Source organism: Equus przewalskii, chromosome X (genome assembly GCF_037783145.1).
Source record: "Equus przewalskii isolate Varuska chromosome X, EquPr2, whole genome shotgun sequence".
Classification (NCBI taxonomy): Eukaryota; Metazoa; Chordata; class Mammalia; order Perissodactyla; family Equidae; genus Equus; species Equus przewalskii.
Genome location: NC_091863.1, coordinates 56,008,055 through 56,028,870, shown reverse-complemented (window position 1 = coordinate 56,028,870; position 20,816 = coordinate 56,008,055). Strand labels below are relative to the sequence as shown.

General features: G+C 37.4%; 1 protein-coding gene across 5 annotated transcripts in view; it reads left to right on the top strand.

The window, feature by feature from the left end:
• Positions 1-20,816, top strand: part of PHKA1 (phosphorylase kinase regulatory subunit alpha 1) — a 110,870-nt gene that overhangs the window by 55,716 nt on the left and 34,338 nt on the right. For all 5 annotated transcript variants that reach the window (XM_070605874.1, XM_070605875.1, XM_070605872.1 and 2 more), the window contains 4 exons: positions 7,213-7,322; positions 8,974-9,118; positions 17,414-17,492; positions 19,216-19,382. In XM_070605874.1, coding sequence (XP_070461975.1) covers positions 7,213-7,322; positions 8,974-9,118; positions 17,414-17,492; positions 19,216-19,382 — 501 coding nt within the window. The remainder of the gene's footprint in view (positions 1-7,212; positions 7,323-8,973; positions 9,119-17,413; positions 17,493-19,215; positions 19,383-20,816) is intronic.

The following is a 20,816-nucleotide window of genomic DNA, read 5'->3' as shown; positions in this document are numbered from 1 at the left end:
AAAACTAGACTCACCTGATTTATGGCATGCTGCCATATCAGTGCAGTGGGGAACAGAACACCTTTTCGATAAGTGACACTGGATCCATTGTATATCCACCCATGGAGAAAATAAGGGGACTGTGACGCTCCCTCATACCATATGGATTATAGGCCCAAATGTCAAAGGTAAAACAGCAAAGCTTATAGACGATAGAGTAGGAAAACATTTTGGTGACCTTTGGGATAAGCAAGGGTTTCTTAATCAGCATATGGGAGGCACTAAAAGCAAAATATTGACAAAATTAAGAACTTCTGTTTATCAAAAGAAACTACCAAGAGTAAAAAGGCAAGCCACAGAATAGGAGAACGTATTTGCAATCCATATATCAGACAGAAGACTCAAATCTAGAGTTTATAAAGAATTCCTACAAATCAGTAACAAAAGGGAAGATAACACAATAGGAAAATGAAAAGCTATTTCACAAAAGAAGATGGCCACTAAACCTTATGAAGAGGTGCTCAACCTCATTATTTCATCAGGAAAGTACAAGTAAAAGGCACAATGAAATACCACTACAGACCTCCTAGAGTGGCTAAAATTAAAGACTGATCATACTAAGTATTAGCAAAGATGTGGAACAAATGGAAATTGTATACACTGCTGGTGGGAATATAAATTGGCACAACTACTTTGGAAAACAATTTGGCAGTATCTGCTAAAACTGGATGTACACAAACCCTGTGACCTATCATTCCCACTACTGGGTGTATACTCAACAGAAATGCATACATACACACTCTAAAAGACATGGACCATGTGCAGAAAAAAGTTCATAGGATAGGCCTAAGAATGCTATCTTTAGAAAGGCCTGCTTGCAAGGTTGGCCCTTGGCTTGGAACTGAAGACTTGGATTTGGGGAGGGTTTCCACTATCTTCTAACTGCCAAGGATAGTTTCCTGTGTCTAAACTGTGCAAACAATATGGCTTGTGCTGAGCACCTGCTTTCCTTCTAAGAGTCTGGAGTTTTGGTACATGCCAGGCAGAGGGTGCCTATGTGACTGGCCCCTAATGAAAACATTAGGTACTGAGTCTCTACTGAGCTGGTAGGTAGCACTTCACACGTGTTGTCACAATTTGATGTTGGAGGAATTAAACATGTGCTGTGTGACTCCACTGGGAGAGGACTCTTGGAAGCTTGTGCCTAGTTTCCTCTAGATTTCGCCCCATGCACCTTTTTCCTTTGCTGATTTTGCTTTACATTGTTTTGCTGTAATAAATCTTAGCCAGAAGTATGACTATGTGCTGAGTCCTATGAGTCCTCCTTAGCACATCACCAAGCCTGGGGTGGTCTTCAGGACTCCCAACATAGTGGAAACAGTGGTGGGATTTTCTGGAGTGACCCTAACTCATTTAAATATGGCAAAAGCATTGTTTGAGAAAAGGAAGGTAGAGGATGACAACCTTTGTGGTACCTGGCTATGGAGTTACCCCTGGTATGAAACAGCAGGTGAGCAGCTGTCTGTTGTGAGAGGTAACAGTTACCTGTGGAATTTCAAAAAGGTAGATCTAACTCCAGGAGAGTTGGCTTGATGGATCCTCTGGTTTTTCTTTTCTCCTCCAAGCTGGAGGAGAAAGGGCCCAAAGGTGAGCTTTGGATGGGCCAGAATGTTTAAAGAGTTTGTGTTTCTTTCATCCAAGTGGGAGGAAAAAAAGGTTAAATCACTTCCCAGGGCTGGAGCAAAGTTTTATAAATCAAAGGGCAAAACACTCTAGCCACTGCTGCAGCAACCCCCTACTCCTGCCTGCACATTACAGCTGGGGTCTCCCTACTATAACATTAAGCCTGTAAATGCTGAATTTTCTGCTAGAGGTTTGAGTAAACTTTCAGTGAGGGCCAAAAGGGAGAATTTTTTATGATGGCTTTATATTTTGTGACTATTGCACTGGGATGTGTGATAAAAATTGATGCAAAGTGTTGTATTCTTGTAATCTCATAAAGCTAGAGGGATCATCCTGATGAGGGAAAGTTGGAAAAAAAAAGGGTGTTGGTGGGACACAACTACCTTTTCAGCCAGTGGGCAGATTGGAATTCAAACTCTTTAAGTATTGGAAATAGAACTAATCTCCGTAACTAATGATTTATGCTATTATTTTTTTATCTGTTGGAGCCTCTGGGAAAGGAAGACAGCATAAAAAGAGGGGCAATCTCTAGATGAAAATGCTTTTAAACTTTTTTAAACTTTTTGAGTTTAAAAAGCAGTTTTGTAAAAAAGCCTTTGTGAAACCAAATGTCCAACTCTTAGAGGCTGATGATTTTTCATCCTGTTGTGCATATTTTTGAGTGGGTTGATTTGAACCGTAGACAATAAAAAGAGCTCAGGAAAGTCTTGCTTGTCACTTGGACTTGGACTTAGACCACGGCTGACTGGCCCTGCAGCATCTTGGCTTTTTTGGCATCCTAAATTCACAGATTCTAATTTCTTGGGTCTGACTCTCAGCTGAAACCTGATATGGTCTGCTGTAGGCTGTTCCCACCTCAGTACCAGATGTGCCGAACTGAAAGCAAGCACAGGCTAAATGAACTCTAAGTGAACTACATGAACTTTAAATGAACTCAGACTCAGATCTTTGTAGATTTGGGTCACCCCTCTTGTGGGGCTCTAAACTATGAAACCATCCTGGGTGCTGACTCGACCATTTGGGTCAGTTGCAGATGCCCACAAGAAAAGGCTTGTTCTCTCATGGGACTATCTGAAACTGATCTGCTGATTGTCTCGATATTTCTGATATAGAAACTGATCGTGTTCCTAACTTGTGATTTCTGCAAAAGCTGCGAATTGGGGGACAGCACACTGCAGGGGCTGTGATCCCTTTCCCACTCCTGACAGATCAAATTCTTGACCCCTTCTTGGGGCTGTGTCACTGCTGTTGATGGTTGTGTTTGACTTTCCAGATTAGTTGCAATTTACAACAATGGACTGATAGCCTGACTCTCCTTCCCTTACCTTTGTCCTGATGCACGAAACTTAGTAAAATAATTTGCTTATTAAATGCAGCTGTCCCTAGAAAGAGAGCGATCTTTTCTAGGTTACTCACTGGATAAATGATCAGGATGAAAGGGGTGGGAGGTATGAAAACCCATTTTTAAAATATTTGAAAATTTAGGATTTTATCTTGACCAATAACTGGCCGTGATATGTCTTTCTGGTTAAGTTATATAAAAAGGTTTGCCTATGAAAATGATTTTAAACTTCTTGCATATGAGTCTTCTAGACAAAAGGTCCGGATGAAAGGAGGGGATGATTGTACTACGATTGCTAAGTGGGACACAGATTTTGTAACAGTGGAGAAAAAACAAAATGCTGACACCTGGGGAGGCATGGGTGAAGGGAGAGGGCATTAATGATCTTTGATTTTTAGAACTGCTCCTGGAAGCTTTCCCTTCCTCCCTAATAAAAGCACATATTGTCATCCCTGGTGCTGAGGGTGCTTTGAATTCAAACTGACTACTGAGCCTAAGGTCAGATTCCAAAGAGCTGATTGTGAGACAGCAGGGGGTGGCCCTGGCTCCTGCACCTTCCACTCAGAGCACCTCCAGATGTCACCCACATTTGCAAAGCACATGAACTGGTGTCGTGAACAGACAAACCTGTTTGGATCCAGCTGCCTTCAGGAGACAATCCCATTGAACCAAGGACTGAACCGAATTTTTTTGGACTGGACTGGAAACCCTAGGACAGGAATCCCCACGGCAGAGGCCACATTAGGGGCCCTGTTAACCTGAACTGCCTGATTAATGTATGTCCTGCTTGAGATGCTCTAACAATGGTAAACTCTTTTTGTCCAAGGGTACTATGTGTGACTTCTGGAATTGTACTTGTCTATGAGCCCTGACTATCCTGGCACTACCTCAGCCCTGAAAGGCATTCAGGTCAGCTTCAATTTACTGGCCAGGCTTGTGCTGCACCTGGATTGATGCCTCCAGCCAGGTAAAAAAAAGGTTAATACAGAAACTTAAGGAGGAAGCCACCTGGCTTTTGAAGATACATGTTTATGGTAATGGATTTTTTTTATCTGGCTACATATATGACCCCTGAGGGTATAACTGAGGACAATACTACAGGTTGGTTTCACTCTGCTGCATGTGGTCCTACTGACAAAGATATCTTGGCCAAGAGCCAGGGGGATGGACTGTGCAGAAAAGAGTTCACATGGCAGACCTGAGAATGCTGTTCTTAGAAAGACCTACTTGCAAGGTTGGCCCTTGGCTGACATCTGGGGACTTGGATTTTGGGAGGGTTCCACCATCTTCTTGATGATAAGGGTGGTTTCCTGTGTCTAAACTGTGCAAACAGTATGGCTTATGCTGAACACCTGCTTTCCTTCTGAGAGTTTGGAGTTTAGGTACATGCTAGGCAGAGGTTGCCTATGTGACCAGTCCATAATCAAAACGTTTGTCACTGAGTCTCTAATGAGCTTCCTTGGTAGACAACATTTCACATGTGTTGTCACAATTTGATATTGGAAGAATTAAGCATATGCTGTGTTACTCTACTGGGAGAGGCCTCTTGGAAACTTGTGCTTGGTTTCCTCTGGACTTGCCACCATGCACCATTTTTTTTTTTTGGCTGATTTTGCTTTGTATCCTTTTGCTGTAATAAACCTTAGCCATTAGTACGGCTATATGCCGAGTCCTGTGAATCCTGCTGAATCACCAAACCTGAAGGTGATCTTTGGGACCTCCAATGCAACAAGAATGTTTATAGGAGCTTTATTTAGAAAAACCAAAAACTGAGGGAAAAAACTCAAATGTTCATCAACACGTGAATGAATAAATAATGATACATTCATATGCTCAAATATTATACAGCAGTGAAGATGAATGAACTAATTCGATGTACAATATGGATGAACCTCATAAACATAATAATGTTGAGTGAAAGAAACCAGATATAAAAAAGTACATATTATATGACTCCTAATATAAAGCTCAAAAATGGACAACTACTTATTTATGGTGATTGAAGTTTGAATGGTGGTTAACTTTGGGAGCTGGGGGACATTAATAACTGGGAAGGGGCATGAGGGAGGCTTCTGTAGTGCTGGTAATGTTCCATATCTTGATTTGGGTTGTGTGTTTACTATGTAAAAATTCATCAGTTTTTACATTTAAAATTCATGTACATGACTTCATGTATGTTATACTATAAGAAATTACTACAAAAAGACCCTACTGACCATTGATGGATGAAAAAGATAAACAAAATGTGGTGTATACATACAATGGAGTATTTATTCAGCCTTAAAAAAGGAATAAAATTTTGACACACACTACAAAAGGGATGAGCCTTGATGACATTATGCTAAGTGGAATCAGGTAGTCACATATGGACAAATGCTGTATGGTTCCACATATATGAGGTACCTAGAGTAAGCAGATTCATAGAGACAGAAAGAATGGTGATTTCCAGGGACTAGGGGGAGGGGAGCATGGGGAGTTACGTTTAATGGGTACAGTTTCAGTTTGGGAAGATGAAAAAGTTCTGGAGATGGGTGGTCGTGGTAAAGGAATAACATTGTGAGTGTGCTTGATGCGACTGAACAATTAAAAATGGTTAAAATGGTAAGTTTTGTGTTATGTATATTTTACCATAATAAGAAAAAGAAACAAAATGGAAGGAGCAGTGGATAAACCTGTGATATTGTGATATTGATCTCAGGTAAAATGTGTGCTTTACAGAGTGGACCCTGGAATATGATCAAGGCATTGACAGTTCTCTGGTTCTGTCCATAAGAGTGAAGCAACAATAAAAGTGTGCCATACTTGGGGCCAGCCCAGTGGTTCAGTGGTTAAGTTTTCATGTTCTGCTTCGGCGGCCCAGAGTTTGCCAGTTCAGATCCCAGGTGCGGACCTACGCACTGCTTGTCAAGCCATGCTGTGGCAGGCATCCCACACATAAAGTGGAGGAAGATGGGCATGGGTGTTAGCTCAGGGCCAGTCTTCCTCAGCAAAAAAGAGGAGGATTGGTGGCAAATGTTAGCTCAGGGCTAATCTTCCTCAAAAAAAAAAAGTGTGCCATACTTGATAAGTGACACACTTAGATAAAGCAGGGGCAAAAATAAAATCCCCAAGAAGATTGTGTTCCAGCCAAAATAAAAACATTAGTACTAGTTCTGTCACTACTGGCATGAGAGGATATTCAAAATATATATTTTGGGGAAGAAAGAGTTTAAGAACAATGTGTATAGTGTTATCCTATGTTATACAAGGAAAAAAAGTGTGTGAATAAATGAACTGTTTCCTTATTGTAAGAGGTATTGATGTAATAATTACCTTTTGAAAGACAAAAAAAAATTCAATTACATTTAACATAGACATCAATTATCAGATCGATTCTAATTTCAGAATGCTAAACTATAAAAAGAAGACATCCTATACTTAAGGAAATAAGGTGGATGTGTGTGTGAATGTGCACACATGTGTGTATACATACATACATATAGACACACGTGATATTTAGACACATGATTTATATATTCTATTTACATTTTCATTAAAATTATGCCTTACTTTTGTAGCTGTGTGATAGTTCATCTTCCCTCTTTCTCAAGTTTTCAGAAATGTTCCTTTGCCAAGTGAATTTTACTCTGTGTATAAAGTTCCACAAAATTTTCTATCAGACACAAGAATATTAAAGTATTTTTACTTATTTGGATAAAATGTGGTGTCCCGTTGAATAAAATGTGTCAGTGTTATGCTATTGAAGGAGATCAAGGTACACTTTTATTTCAGTTTTTCAGTTTAGTATGCCGTCTTTAAGCTGACGAGGTTTTTGTTCAGCTTCGTTGAGGCATAGTTTACATTAGGCTTGATAATCAATATAGCTTTTGCACTTCTATTAAACTTTAAGGAAATTCAGTGTATGAATATTGGTAATAAAATTCTATCATTCATAGAACTACTAATTTTTATGTACATTCTTGTCTCTCATATGTAGATAATGTGGCTTCTTTATAAGAGCATAAAGTTTCTTTAAGAACAGATAATTGCCTAGTATTTCTCTTGGAGAGCCCCATAATGCTTAGCATGGCCCTGTACATGATGTGGACACTAACTTTGAGACACAAAACTTAGTTTGTTTATTCAGGAAGTGTAAACTAATACAAAAAATGTTGCTGATTGGACCTGTGCACTAAAAATATCTTGACCATCTCTTAATTCTATCTCAGGATGCAACAGTAGAATGAAACTCAGTGGACGACCCTACAGACACATGGGAGTCCTTGGAACTTCAAAACTCTATGACATTCGGAAAACTATCTTTACCTTCACTCCACAGGTGGGTGGAATGAGCTTTAACATGCATTGAGATAAATGGAAATAAAAGAGAAACACTATAGAAATAAAGCCTTTACTGGAGTTAGGACAAGCATCAGAGTTCCAGGAGGCCTTGCACATATTAAGTTGCTCAGTAAATATTTGTTAAGTTGAACTGAATTGAACTTGTAGCACAGGGCTGTGCCAAGTGATTGTGGCTACCAAGAGTGGTCCTGGGTGTTGCAGAAACAGTAATAGGGATTTTACAAATGTTGAAGCACTTAAAAAAGTACTCTTTACTTTTTTTTTTATTGAGTTAATGATAGGTTACAATCTTGTGAGATTTCAGTTGTACATTAATGTTTGTCATTCGTGTTGTAGGTGCACCACTTCACCCTTTGTGCCCACCCCCCACCCCACCTTTCCCCTGGTATCCACTAAACTGTTCTTAGTCCATAATTTTAAATTCCTCATATGAGTGGAGTCATACACAGATTATCCTTCTCTCGCTGGCTTATTTCACTTAACATAATTCCCTCAAGGTCCATCCATGTTATTGCAAATGGAATGATTTTGTTCTATTTTACAGCTGAGTAGTATTCCATTGTATATATGTACCACATCTTCTTTATCCATTCGTCTGTTGCTGGGCACTTAGGTTGCTTCCATGTCTTGGCTATTGTAAATAATGCTGCAATGAACATTGGGGTGCATAGGACTTTTGGGATTGCTGACTTCAAGCTCTTTGGATAAATACCCAGTAGTGGGATGGCTGGATCGTATGGTAGTTCTATTTTTAATTTTTTGAGGAATCTCCATACTGTTTTCCATAGTGTCTGCACCAGTTTGCATTCCCACCAACAGTGTATGAGGGTTCCTTTTTCTCCACAACCTCTCCAACATTTATTACTATTAGTTTTAGATATTTTTGTCATTCTAATGGGTGTAAGGTGATATCTTAGTAGTACTCTTTACTTTTAAAAGTTAAAAATAAAGACTATATTTGTCCTTTATAAACAAAATATAGTCTTTTTTATTCATCTACTGAATTATGTGTTCTCTTTGTTTTGGGGAGGGGCCCTTTTTACATGCCTGGAGATCTTTGATACCCTCTTCTAAACAAAAATGTCAGTACTGTTTTAGCCATTATTATATACATTGTTAGCCTGTTTGTTAGCTACAGTGCAATAGCAAGCCCAATTATATGTATGTATGGGAGGAGAAACTATTTTATGGAAAGAAAGCTTAAGCTTCCCATTTGTCATCTTACATCTGAAATCATGCAGCTAAGGTATAGACGAAAGAGTATTGGACCGTAGATTCTATTTCTTTCTTTGCCATTTGCTAGCCATATGACTTTGCTAATCTATTTAATGTCTCTTGGCCTTATTTTTCATCTGTTAAAAAAAGAAAAGCATCACTAGGTTGTTATAGAATTAAATAAAATTATGTACTTGAAAATACTTTGTAAACTATAACACACTGTAAAAATGTCAAAACTTATATGTACCAATCGACCACCAGATACTTTGGGAAGAATTAGGCATTAAATTTGGGGGTATTATTTCCTCTATGACATCTTATGTACCTTTGTGAATATGTGAGTGCTTTAAAATATTATTTGATAGTTGTGAGAGTAAATTATTCTGAGCTGTTATTTTTCTTTTTCTCAGTTTATAGACCAGCAACAGTTCTACTTGGCTCTGGACAACAAGATGATAGTGGAAATGCTTAGAACAGACCTCTCCTACCTCTGTAGCCGCTGGAGGATGACAGGCCAGCCCACTATCACCTTCCCCATCTCACACACCATGCTTGGTAAGGTTGTATGAAGCAAGAAATAAATGTATTTTTGGAATAAGTCATGTGGTTAGCCCTTCAAAATCTTAGAGTCACTGGAGAGCTGCTTCTGACAATTTATTCTTTCAGCAGTTATTATTAGCTTCTATTTTGTGCCAGGCACTTTAATAAGCACTGGGGATACATAGAATGAGTAAGGCAGATGAGATTTCTACTCTTATGGAGCTTATGTTTTAGAATAAATATGTAGCAAATAAACCAATACACAGGAATATTTCAGGTGGCTTGAGAGCTATAATTCAAAAAATATAATGGAATAACTTGGTGGGGTCCTACTTCAGATAATTGGTTTCTAGGTCAATTTGCAGAAACTTTATTAACACAATTCATTTAAAGACAGTAATACTACATTGTGCATCTGTCTTACTCCAGTGGAGCATCAAGATTTTATAGATTAGTTCCCAGACTTCTCCTTTCAAGGCTTGTCTAACTGAAGCAGGAAAATTCAACAGGGAAAAGTGAAAAGGCTTTCAGTTTATCTTTCCTTTATTGGCTGGACTTCCTGACGTAGCTTACTTGAAACTGAGTGAAAGGCTTTATTGTTCTGTCAGTTCCTGGAGGACTAGAGCCAATACTGAAGCACTGCTTCCTTTCTGTGTCTCAGCTGTTGCTTCCAAAAGCCTGTTTGTACTGCCAAAGTACATAGAATTCCTTTCCATTAGAGAAGAACCCTTTGTCATAAATTATTCAAAGTCCAGACAGATGGTTAGGGATTTTTGTCACATCTCTAAAGTGCTTCAAAAGCACAGGAGTTGAGGAAGTAGGGTAGTTTTTCTTCTTTTTGTCTTTCTTCTTCATTTAAGACAATTAACAAGTACCCATTTAATAACTGCTGTGTTCCTGGAATTGTCTTCAGAGAGTCTGAAGTCTAATTGGAGAGGCCAAGCTAATACACAAAAATAATAGAAAAGAATTCAAGGCAGTATATAAAGAAATACTAAACCATTAGATTGGTATTTTACAGTGAAGGTGATCAAGTCATCAAAGAAAATTTTCTTGACTGAGGTAGGACTTATTCAGGCTTTTTGGGATGGGTGGTATTCATATGGGAGGAGGGAAGAAGGAAAAGTACTTTAGGTGAGGAAAAAATTACCATGAGTGAGGCCTGGAGGCAAGGATGAGCTTGACTTGTGAGTGGACAGTGAAGAGGCCAACCTGAATAGAGTGAGCCTTGCATGTTGGAGTATAATTATTAACAAAATTGGATAAGTAAGGTGGAGTCAGATTATGAAGACCTTGAAAATAAGTAGTGATATTTAAAACATTTTCTCGCAAGTCTGAAACTATCAGAAGTTTTTGAGCAAGGAGGGACATGATGAAAGTGATATTTAGGGAATATTGATTTGATGACAGTATACATTATAGTGAGGAGAATGTGAGATCAAGGAAACTAATTCAGGCATGAGGTGATGAGAATATATGCTGGATTAGTAGTAGTAAAAATAGAATGGGAAAGGATACAAGAGTCATTTTAAACAATGCTTGCAAGACAGGTGTTGGCTAACTAGATATGAGATATGAATCAAGATAATGCCAAAATTTAGAGACTAGGTAAATAATGCTGCCATTGATAGAAGCAGTGAAATTCCATAGGAAGATGCCAGTTGGAAAGAGACATGTTGAGTTTGTGGTGACAAAGAGATTTCAGAATTGAAATACCTCATATTTGGGATGAGATACACAGCTATATCTTGGAAAGAAGAATAAAACTAAAGATCTAGATTTAAATTACAAAGTTTTGATATTTATTACTTGGTCACACAACAAAAACAGCAGGAAAGCAGGAACAATAGCAATAATAACTGCAGTGTTTATTGAACACTTTCTCTGAGCCAGGCACTGAGCTAAGTGCTTTCAATGCATTATCTTGAAATCTCTACAACAACCCTATGCAGGTGGGTACTATTAATAGCCCCATTTTATAGATGAGGAAGGTAACTCATTGTCCAGGGTCACAAAGCTAGTAAGTGACAGTGTTAGGCCTCAAACGAAGCCTGTCAGTCTCCAAAGCCTACATTACCAAGAGCTGTGTGTTTTGTGAGAGAAAATTTTGTGCTGGTGAAATGAAAATGAACATATTAGTAATTGCATTAAAATGTGAATTTCTGGGGCTGGCCCTGTGACCGAGTGGTTAAGTTCATGCACTCCTCTGTGGCGACCCACAGTTTCACCAGTTCGAAGCCTAGGCGTGGACGTGGCACCACTTATCAAGCCATACTGAGGCAGCGTCTCACATGCCACAACTAAGAATATACAACTATGTATCAGGGGGCTTTGGGGAGAAAAAGGAAAAAAATAAAATCTTTAAAAAAATAAATAAAATGTGAATTTGTTAAATTCTCACATTAAAGACAAAGATTCCCAGAATATGTAAAAGAGCAAACTCCAGCTAGATGCTGCTTACAAAAGATATCCCTAAAATAAGATTATATGGAAAAGTGAAAAATAAAGGAACATGTAAAGATATATCATGTTGGGGCTGGCCCAGTGGCACAGCAGTTAAGTTCGCACTTTCTGCTTTGGTGGCCCAGGATTTGCCAGTTCGGATCCCAGGTGCGGACATGGCACTGCTTGGCAAGCCATGCTGTGGCAGGCGTCCCACATATAAAGTAGAGGAAGATGGGCACAGATGTTAGCTCAGGGCCAGTCTTCCTCAGCAAAAAGAGAAGGATTGGCAGCAGATGTTAGCTCAGGGCTAATCTTCCTAAAAAAAAAAAAGATATGTAAATACTAACAAAAAGAAACATGGTAGCAATATTAATAACAAAAATAGTAAATAGATTTCGAGGCACAAGTCAGTAAATGGGACAAGAAGGATGTTTTATATTGATGAGAGTTACAGTATACCAAAATGGTGTAACGTTTATAAACTTTTATCTACTGAATAATATCAATGAAATATATAAAGCAGATATTTAGGAAAACTTGACAACGTGATAAAACCATTGTACAGTCATAGTCAGAAATTATAACGTACTTCTATCGGAATGTCACAGATCATTTATACAAAATAATTTAAGATATAGAGAATTGGGGCTGGCCCTGTGGCTGAGTGGTTAAGTTCCCGTGCTCCACTGCAGGCGGCCCAGTGTTTCATTGGTTCGAATCCTGGGTGCGGACATGGCACTTCTCATCAAACCACGCTGAGGCAGCATCCCATATGCCACAACTAGAAGGACCCACAACGAAGAATATACAACTATGTACTGGGGGGCTTTGGGGAGAAAAAGGAAAAAAATAAAATCTTTAAAAAGATATAGAGGATTAACAAACCCGATTTTTGTATTTATGTGTGTATATAAAACTATACCCAAAAAGACAGAATGCACAAAGAATGTTTATTTTTAAAAAGTAGAAATCATACAGGTAGTATTGCCAGACATATGACATAAAACTAATTAATACAAGAATAGTAAGAAACAAATCTGACCGTGAAGGAATTAAAATTTTTTTCCAAATAATTCTTAGATTAAAGAGGAAATCAAATTTGAAATTATATAGGGTTTTAAAATGAAAAATGATACTACTACTTATGAAAACTTAAGAGATTTGGCCAAAGTCATATTTAGAAATTTTCATATTCTTAAATACTTTTACTTTGAAAAAAAGAAAAGAGTTCTGGTTTCCAGATAAAATGGAATAGACTCACTTCTCCCTATTTATCTTGCTAAGTACAGCTAAAAGCTTTGGACATGATCTATAAAGCAAGCATAAGAAGACTGAAAGTTGAAAAAAAGAAGGGAGACTGGCTAGGGACTTTGCACCTGAGAAATGACACAGCAGTGAATTCCTGGGTTTTCCTTCTGCCTCATAGATCCTGGACTGGGTGCTGGAGAAGCTGTTATAGCGCAGAAACACAAACAGGCACAGATAAAAAAAGGCCCAAGAAAAACCTTCTCCCTCTAGCCAAAGGAACAGGAAAGGGGCAGCCTAGCCACATAGAAAACTTTTAGACGATAATTGTTCTACTCTAGCCAAACACCACAGAGAAAAACTGCAGTACCATTCCCAATCCTACCAGCAGAGGCTGAGTGGGGACCCTAGATTTCCACCTTCACATGACAGTGAAGAGGCACTTCTCTCTCTCCTTAGGGGTAGTGTCTGAAAAGCATTAGTGGGGAGCTTAGACTTTCATCCTTGCCCATCAGTAGAGGAGCCCCTTCCACACCCACCTAGCAGTAACAAAGTAGTGTTCCCTTTCCTGCCACACAGTATCAGAGGAGATCTGCAGTATCAGAAGATTCAGTAAGATCCAGAGTCTCACAAGATAATACCCCAGATTTCCAGAATACAATAGAAAATTACTCATACCAACGTCCAGGAAAATCTCAACTTCAAGAGAAAAGATGATCAATAGACACTAGTACCAAGATGACAGAATGTTGGAATTATGACAAAGATTTTTAAGGAAGTCTTCATAAAAATACTTAAACAAGCAATTATGACCACACATGAAACTTGAAAGTAGGAAGTTGCAGCAAAGAAATAGAAATTCTCAGCAAAGAAGTTGAAGATATAAAGAACTAAATGAAAGTTTTAGAACTGAAGACTACAATAACTGAAATGAAAAACTTACTAGATAAGCTCAATAGCAGAATGGAGATGATAGATTAAACTTGAAGATAGTACTATAGAAATGACCCATTCTGAACAAGAGTAAAAATAGCCCAAAGAAATATTAACAGAGTCTCAGGGACCTGTGGGACTAATAACAAAAGATCTAACATTCATGTTCTAAGAATCCCAGAAGGAGAGGAAAAAGAGTATGGGACTGAAAATGTATTCCAACAAATAATGGCTGAAAAATTGGCCAAAGGCATAAACCTGCAGTTTCAGGAAGCTGAGAAAGCCCAAGACAGGATAAACCCAAAGAAACCCATGCCAAATCACATAATAAACTCTTGAAAATTAAGGAAAAAGAAAAAAATCTCAAAAGCAGTAAGATAGAAATGATGCCTTGCCTATATGGGAAAAGCAATTAGAATGACAGCAGATTTCTCATCAAAAGCCCTGGAGAACAGAGGGAAGTGGCACAATATTTTTCAAGTGCAGAAAGAAAAGAATTATAAACTAAGAATTCTGTATCCAGCAAAAATGTACTTCAAGAATAAAGGGGAGGGGCTGGCCCTGTGGCCAAGTGGTTAGTTCATGCACTCCGCTTCAGTGGCCCAGGGTTTCATGGCTTTGGATCCTGGGCGCAGACCTAGCACCACTCACCGAGCCATGCTGAGGTGGCATCCCACATAGCACAACCAGAAGAACCAACAACTAGAATATACAACTATGTACTGCTGGGCTTTGGGGAGAAGAAGAAGAAGAAAATAAAAGGATTGGCAACAGATGTTAGCTCAGGTGCCAATCGTTAAAAAAAAAAAAAAAAGAATGAAGGGGAAAGAAAGACATTCTCAGCTAAAATAAAACTAAGTGAATTTGTCTGCAGGAGATCTGCCCTAAAAGAATGGCTTAAAGAAAGTTCCTTTAAATGGAAAAGAAATAATCCAAGATGGAATTATTGGATGTTGGAACATCAAGAAAGAAAAAGAACAGTGGAAAGACTAAGAATATGGATAAATACAATAGACTTTCTCCACTTCAGTTTTCTAAATTATGTTTGATGGTTGAAGCAAAAATCATAACACTGTCTGATGTGGTTCTCAAAATATGTAGAGAAAATCTTTAAGGCAATTATATTATAAATGGAGGAAGGTAAGGGACTGAAAGGAGGGTAAGATTTCTACACATTACTTTAACTGACAAAATGTTGACAGTAGTAGACAGTGATGTATATATAATGTGTGTTTGTATGTATAATGTAATACCTAGAGTAACCACTAAGAAATCTATACAAGGAGATATAGTCAAAAAGACTATAGATAAATCAAAATGGAATTCTTGTATGTGTTTTAGAAGGCAGGAAGAAGAAAATAGAAAGATGAAGAACAGAGGAAGAAACAGAAAACAATAAGTAAAATGGCAGGCTTAACTCTAACATATCAATAATTATAATAACTGTAAATAGCCTAAATACACCAATTAAAAGACTGAGATTGGCAGAGTAGATAAAAGAATGACCCACATATATGCTGTCTCCATGAAATTCACTTCATATATTACAGTATAGGTAGACTGAAATGAAAAGAATGGGAAAAGATATACCATGTAAAATTAATTTTTAAAAATTAGAAGTGGCTACATTAATATCTGGTAAAGTAGACTTCAGAGTAAAGAGAAAAAAACAGATAATAAAAGCAACATTAGGAATGAGAAAGGGGACATAGCAACAGAAATGGAGGAGGCTTTAAAAATTATAAAAGAATACCAAGTACAATTTAGATAAAATTGACAAATTTTCTAGAAAAGTAAATAAGAATAAGCTTAATAAGAAAGATGCATATAACCATATGAGAAAAATTATAAAACTAATGAACGTAAAGAAAATTTTTAATTACTAGAGAGATATATCATGTTGCTAGATGAAAATAGTATTGAGAGGCTGTCCATTCTTATTAATCTGTCAATTCAGTGTAATTCCAAATCAAAATGAAAACACAAATTTTAATAAACAAGTTGAATCTAAATTTCATATGAAAGAGAAAAGGTACAAGAATAACCAGATTTTTTTTTTAAAGATTGCCCCTGAGCTAACATCTGTTGCCAAATTTCTTTTGTTTCTTCTTCTTCTCCCCAAAGCCCCCCCAGTACATAGTTGTATATTCTAGTTGTAGGTCCTTCTAGCTCTGCCATGTGGGATGCTGCCTCAGCATTGCCTGATGAGCGGTGCTAGGTCCGTACCCAGGATCCAAACCAGTGAAACCCCGGGCCGCTGCAGTGGAGCACATGAACTTAACCACTCAGCTATGGGGCCAGCCCCCAGATTTTTTAAAAACTAGAAACAGTGAGAGAAGACAGATCCATTGTAATTAAAACAATGATAAACATAGCAATCCAAATAGAGGCAAAAGAATATAAATAAATAGATTTGGGAAAATCATTAATTTAAGCCTGCTACTTTATATTTTATGCAAAATTAAATTCTAAGTAGATTAAAAAGCTAAGCAAAAAAATAATAAACCTATAAAAGTATTAGAAGAAAATACGAGGGAATGTTTTTGTGATCTTGGCCTAAAGAAAGCTGTCCTTTGCAAGACACAAAAAGGAAAATTTGAGAAATTTAAAAACATGAAAATTTAAATAAATCTTTTATACAAAAATGAACTGTGCTTGAGGTTGTAAGACAAATAATAAAATAGGTAAAGTGTTTGTCATTCATATGGTAGAGAAAAGGGTAATATTCACAAAACATAAAGAGCCCTTGAGAGTCAATTGGAAAAAAGATAAACTACTTGATGGAAACATGGGAAAAGGACATTAAAAGGCAATTATATAAGAAATACAAATGGTCAGTATGTACATGAAAACATGCTCAATCTTACTAGTAATAAAATTAAAACAATGTCTTTTTTTTAATGTATCGGATAAACAAAGATTAAGAAGCTTATTAATGCCCATTGTTGTTAAAGGTGTGGAGAAGCAGTCACTTTCTGTACTGATAGTGGAAATATAATTGACATAACTTTTTTAATGGGCAATTTGGGAGTTTCTATAAAATTTTAATGTGTTCCCTTTGTCCTAGCAGTTCTACTTGTCAGAATCTATCTTAAGGAAATAATAGAATAAGTGCATAAAGATGTAGCTACAATGATCTTCATCACAGTGTTGCTTATAAAAAACAGTCTAAATGCTATGGAATTACTTTTAGCTTTTACAAAGGATAAGTTAGAAAGTGTGGGTCATGAAAGAGTATATGTAATATGATCTCCTTCACATAAAGTCGGATAACTTAGCTTTCTAAATATTTTTATGCCTACACACATAAACCAAGGCTCGTTAGATGAGATAATATGTAAAATGATTAGCACAGTGCTTGGCACATAACATTCAACAAATGGTTGCTGTTGTTATTGTTGTCAGCATTTAATAATCACTAAGTCTTCTGCTGTCAGGCACTGTGCTAAGTACTTATGATAAATACAATACTGTCTTTGAGGAACTCTGTTGGTCATGATAGCTTACCATTTGCCCATTCTGCGGTATTGTTGGCTCTCAGATGAATTGTTGAAATACAGGATGTTCAATGGGGAGTGTCTCATTTGTACCATCACCACCAGAATGTTGGTTTGAAATAATTGAAAGATTCCCTTTATTTCAACGTTAAAACCACAAAGATTGTTTTAAAATTCTCTTCATTTCAAGATGAAGATGGAACCAGCTTGAATTCAAGTATCCTGGCAGCACTCCGAAAAATGCAGGATGGTTATTTTGGTGGGGCAAGGTAAGTGACCTCTACACACTGTTTAGTGAAATAAAATGAAATTTGGAAACTGGGTATGGAGTAAATGGTACAATTGTGATAGCTTTCTCTATATGTTTAACAATATAATCCCATTCTATTCAGAGGAGCTCTCCCTCTCCTCCTTCTCTTCCTCTCTTCTTCCCTACCTTCCTCCCTCTCTCACACATGCATATGTGAGCACGTGCACGTGCGCACACACACACACACTTTTTTTTGCTGAACTATGTGTGAGTTAGCCAGAGACATGACTCCAACCCTGAGTACTTCAGTTTCTGCCTTCTAAGAACAAGAGCATTCTCACATGTAACTACAATATAATCATCACACTCAGGAAATTTAATATTGACATAATACTATTATCTAATATAGAATCCATATTCAAAATTAACCAATTTTTCCAATAATGTTTTCCCATAGCTTTTTCCCCCCACTCCAGGTTCCAATCAAAGATCACACATTGGCATTTTAGTTATTATGTCTCTTTGATGTATTTTAATCCAGAACAATTTCCCAGCCTTTTGTTAATCTTTCATGACAGTTTTGAGTACAGTTTTGAAGAAGGAAGGTCAGTTATTTTGCAGAATGCCTCTCAGTTTGTTTAAAGTGGTATCTGTCAGGTTCTCTATATCGTTTCTCCAACAGTCTTTGACCAAATGGTCTTAGCTTCCATTGATGAGTCAGTTATTACAAATGGGATTGTAAAATGATGATCCTCTGTTTCTATCATTCTGTGTATATCTATTAGTTAGAATCCTTCTGTAAAAAAAAAAAAAAGAGCTTTCCCTTACCTCCTTTTATTTTGTAGTTTTAGTGTCAGCATAGATTCATGGATTCTTATTTTATTCAGTATGTCATGCTCCATTCCTGTCATTATTTCAATGTTCACATTATCCAAGATCTGGCCATTGGGAGTCCCTTCAAGCTGGCTTCTTTAGAAAATCAGTACTACTCACTTTCCCTTTGGGTTTTGCAGTCGGCTTTATAAGTAGGAGAGGGTATGGCTTACAATCTATTATGATTCATAAAATTTTCGAATATATCTTTTATTTTCAAAATGGTCTTTCTGAGTATTTTTTAAAATGATGTGATGGATTTGTGATGATTTATCTTCGTTCTGTTCTAGCTTCTCTTATAGCCAATTGAAATTTTTGCTAGATGTTTGACATAGTTGGCAACATAGTACATGGCACTGAAAAGGAGCAAAACTGATCTGCTGGTAGATTGTGAACCTATAATTGTAGTCTTTATTAACACAGTACTCTAACCTACCCTACACTATGCCTAGGAGTACTGTAAAATTTCACTTTTAAAAATTTATACTAGTGTATAAATATTAGTAATCCCCCAATGAAACATTCTAGTTATCCTTTTTTTACTAAATGTTTTAAAAAGGATTTCTGGGGCTGGCTCCATGGCTGAGTGGTTAAGTTCGTGCGCTCCGCTGCGGCGGCCCAGGGTTGGGATCCTGGGGGCAGACATGGCACCGCTTGTCAGGCCACGTTGAGGCAGCATCCCACATCCCACAACTAGAAAGACCTGCAACTAAGATATACAACTATGTACGGGGGGGGTTTGGGAAGATAAAGCAGAAAAAAAAAAAAAGAAGAATATTGGCAACAGCTGTTAGCTCAGGTGCCAATCTTTAAAAAATAAAAAGGATTTCCTCTGATTTTCTGTTTTCTATTAACCCTCTAATTGTCAGGGTTCAAACAGGTAAATTGTCACAGTTTTTGACAACATCTTGCCGCACACATTTGAGCTTCATGGACCCCGGACCTGAGGGTAAGCTGTACAGTGAAGATTACGATGACAACTATAATGAGCTGGAATCTGGCGACTGGATGGATGACTATGGTTCAAGCAGTAATGGTAAGGAGGCTTCATAAAGGCATTGGCCTTGCTGGACAAGAATACAAAGTATTGTTGAGCATCCTCTTTAATATTTCTCACTGCCAGCACTCTCACTTCTATTTAATACACCTGTATTTCTACTTTGTTTGGCTTCACTTTTCATCTTTGTACTTACCTTTGGCTTCTGGTCTAATATCCCTGTGGTGATTGTGGAGTATGGAGTTGAACTATCCCTTACTAAAGGTTAGGGAAGATTTCTCCCCTGGTCGTATAAAATAGCTGGTGATTTCAAAATGGGAGGAAGCAGTGGTGAGTGAGAGATATTTAATCAACTATGTAGTAGGAAAGCTATACATATACAATACTGCTTTTTGACATTAAAAAGCATAAAAATGTGAAATTCAATTAGAGTGCTTTTTATATATGATATTACAGGGGCACATCAGAATCTCTGAGGAGGTCTGTATAGTTTGACAAAGCCTATTTGGTGTGCCTATTGCTTTCATATTACAAACTAGACAAATAAAGCACAAGAAAATCTAATTGGCTAGGAATATGAAGATGATATAGTGAGAAAGAATCATGGGGGCATATATTAAACATGGCTGAGAAACACCCTAAAGAGTTACAATACTGACATAGGCAAGGCAAGCATTACATTGAATACCAAAGAGAAAAGGGCCAATAGGAGCAAGTTATTCTTCTAGCTGTATAAAACATGGTTTGCCTGCTTTCATTGTCTGGTATTTGACTGTTAGCCTATATCTTAAGGCAGTCAATTTTTTTTGTGTGTGTGTGAGGAAGATGAGCCCTGAGCTAACATCTGTACCAATCTTCTTCCATTTTATATGTGGGACACCCCCACAGGATGGCTTGATGAGTGGTGTGTAGGTCTGCGCCTGGGATCCAAACCCACAAACCCTGGGCCGCCAAAGCAGAGTACTCAAACTTAACCACTATGCCACTGGGCCTGCCCCTAATTTCTTTGTCTTAAGAGTGGTGTGTTGCAGAAAATAAAAAAATAAATTAGCTTTCCTCACAGTGAGGTAGCAAGCATAATCTCATATACAATAGAGCAACACATTAGCAATCAGAAGGATTATTTTCTTGTTTGGGCTCAGCATTTACTCACCTAAGTACCATTTAATTCATTGTGTATTTGTTTTTGTAAGATCTAAAATAGTGCTCATTTCTTTGTTGGAAAAGTACATTAAATACAAGGTTATGTCCTGTTATCAATAATAGCAAAGTCATGATATTTATCTTGGCATAAACTGAAATATTTTGAAAACCAGACAAGAATGATCATATATTGAGGTTGTTTGCTATTCCATGGGTAGTTATGATTTTCATCTGTAGCACTCATTCTCTTGGATTACTTGGTTAAATGTATCTTTTTAATGATATGTATTACTAAACTTGATATTATGCATTCTGAGTCACTTTCTCCTC